Raw genomic sequence first — 2,873 nt, forward strand, 5'->3', positions numbered from 1 at the left:
AGACACAGATACTTCCACTAAACTAATTCTATAGTATAACAATCCTGAAAGATCTCATCTGTGATGGTCAGAGTTTCACGGAGATTTCTGTGCCTGATATCCTTTCCTCCAAGACACACCCAAATGTACCATTGACCAGGAAAGGACCATCATAATATCTCTATTTTTTTTAAACTTTTTTTTTTAAACCCTTGCACTTCGGTGCATTGTCTCATAGGTGGAAGATTGGCAAGGGTGGGCAATGGGTGTCAAGTGACTTGCCCAGGGTCACACAGCTGAGAAGTGGCTGAGGCTGGGTTTGAACCTAGGACCTCCTGTCTCTAGGCCTGACTCTCACTCCACTGAGCTACCCAGCTGCCCATAATATCTCTATTTATCTCATAATTCAGGTGAAATGAAATAAGATATTAAATCATGAATAGCTGCCATCTTCTGAAAAAGGAATAGTTGAACCCTGTGAGATAACTAGAAATCCTCCCTCAATGCACACTACAGAAATCCTACCCAATAAGGAGGATGTCAAGAACAGCATTAAAGCTTTCAATATTTTCAAAAGGGACAATGACATCCTCACACTGGAATTCCCAAAATCCATTTCTGAGTTTGGTGATATAGCTCCAACTACTTGTAAAGTTATGAAAAAGCTTATTTTAAAAACCTGCTAAGAGCTCTAACCACGGTGACTGAACACATTTGTTTCCTAGTATTTCAAAGAAAGGGTAGATGATTTCACCACCTCCACACAGCAATATGGATAACACTGTTTGCCACAGGGAGAACCACTGGAGGAAGAAAGGAGGAATTCCTAAGGAATAAAGCACTAAGAACAAGCACTAAACACCATTATGGCAGCTCAACGTGAGACCACTACTGAAGATCCATGGAAAGATGTCTGAAGCTCTGGGAATAGCTTGCTGGACCACACTTTAGGACATTTTTCCCTATAAAAGGCAGCAAAACCCCCAAACCTGTGTAAAGAAATCCAGAAGACCAGCCTGTGTCGAAACTGTAGATTACCTTAAATCAGACACCAAAAGAAAAGATCAAAGTTTCAGGTGACCCCAAAAACAAGAGCAATGCAGAGAACCAAAGAAACCATTTAGAGAAGCTGAAGCCATCAGGGAGCCTGGAGGGAGGCAGCATGTGTCAGACCAGTCAAACCTTCACCAGCAACCTGACTGTCATCTTCTCTCAGAGCTCACTGCAGACTTACCCAAAGAATCTCAGGAACAAGCACTTCTACAACTATGATCATTATCCTGTAAAGCAACTTCGTGGAGATGCAGCCTTCTTGCAATTATCAGACTCAATTTAGTGAACAGTTTTTAAGCTCCTACTATGTCCCCAAACTGTTAAAGTACCAAAGGTAGAAATGAGGAGAGACATTCCTTGCCCTCAAGGAGGTTCTAATCTAACTGTGGAAGACAACACACCAAAAAAATCTGGTAAGGAGAAGTCAGGGTAGGGCAGAGAGTACCTTTATTAGGCAAAGAATTTCTATGGCCAAGTGGCAGAACTGCTGATGGAAAATGGAGTTACCTGCTTTGATGTAGATCTACCTACCTTGTCTAGACTCTGCCTTGTATCAAAGAAAGCCTTTGGGAGGAGTTTAGTCCAGCCCCTGCAGCCCTTCACCAGAGAGGAGAAGATCCAGAGGGACTTGGAGAACTGAGTTCTGTATCCCAAACTGAGCTCAATAGCATAATGATGATATTTCCAATGATGAGCTTATCCTGGGAGAGGCTCCTGCTCCCTGGAGTCCAAACCAAGGAGAGCTGGGGGCGGAGTGGAGCCTTTCTTACTTCTGACCAGCAAGGTCAGTTCTGGACAAAAGCCCTCCCAGGCACCATCACAGGGATTCTGGGAGAGGATAAGAGGGAGCAGACAGAGCCCAGGCCAGCTGTGAGCTCTTTGGGGAGCTGAGCTCTGGGGACCCTCTGCACCATGGCCTGGCCTCTCTTCTGTGTGTCACTGCTCACCTTCTGCTTAGGTCAGGGCTGGCTTCAGAATCCCCCTTAGTTTCCTCCCCCATCCCTGCCTTTGCCTCTCAAGAGGATCTCTAGCTTTCTCTTTTTCAGGGTCATTAATGAGTCTCTTTGTTTGCAGGCTCCCTCTCCCAGCTGGTGCTGACTCAGCCTCCCTCTGTCTATACATCCCCGGGGAGCACAGCCAGACTCACCTGCACCCTGTACAGTGGTTACAATTATGGTGTTGGTTGGTACCAGCAGAGCCCAGGAAAGGCACCTCGATACCTCATGAGCAGTGGAGGTATAAGCAGGGCTTATGGGATTTCTGAGCACTTCTCTGGCTCCAGCTCTGGGGCTGATCAATTCCTGTCCATCAGCAACGTCCAGCCTGAGGATGAAGCTGATTATTACTGAGGGGAAAATCATGGCAGTGGTAGCAGTTATCGTTATCCACAGTCATGCATTCAGTGAGGAAGTGGGTCAAAAACCTCCCCTGCCAACCCAGACCCAACTTCGCAGGTGGCTTCAGGCTTACTCTCATCTCAACCTTCAGGAGCCTGTCAGAGGCTCTCACTCTCTGTCTCTCTGTCTGTGGTCATCTCTCTCCCCCTCCTTTCTCCTTCTCTCTCTCTCTGCTTCTCTCTCCTTCTCTCTCCTTCTCTCTCTCTCTCTCTCTCTCTCTCTCTCTCTCTCTCTCTCTCTCTCTGTCTCTCCCCTTTCCCTTTGCTCTCTCTTCTCCTCCTCTTTCTTTCCTTTCCTCCTTTCCTCTTTTTCTTTCTTTTCTTTTCTTTTCTTTTCTTTTCTTTTTCTTTCCCTCCTTCCCTCCCTCTCTTTTTCCCTCCTGTCTTCGTCGTCGTCGTCTTCTTCTTCTTCTTCTTCTTCTTCTTCTTCTTCTTCTTCTTCTTC

The 2,873-nt window shown here is 46.1% G+C and overlaps 1 gene segment (V, D, J or C); it reads left to right on the plus strand.

Annotated features, from left to right (window-relative positions):
* Window positions 1-1,944: 1,944 nt before the first annotated feature.
* On the plus strand, window positions 1,945-2,381 carry LOC123254652. The segment is given in 2 exon segments: window positions 1,945-1,990; window positions 2,107-2,381. Coding segments are annotated over 2 exon segments (321 nt in total).
* The last annotated feature ends 492 nt before the right edge of the window (window positions 2,382-2,873 follow it).

The sequence above is a fragment of the Gracilinanus agilis genome, unplaced genomic scaffold (assembly GCF_016433145.1).
Source record: "Gracilinanus agilis isolate LMUSP501 unplaced genomic scaffold, AgileGrace unplaced_scaffold277, whole genome shotgun sequence".
In the NCBI taxonomy this organism is placed as follows: domain Eukaryota; kingdom Metazoa; phylum Chordata; class Mammalia; order Didelphimorphia; family Didelphidae; genus Gracilinanus; species Gracilinanus agilis.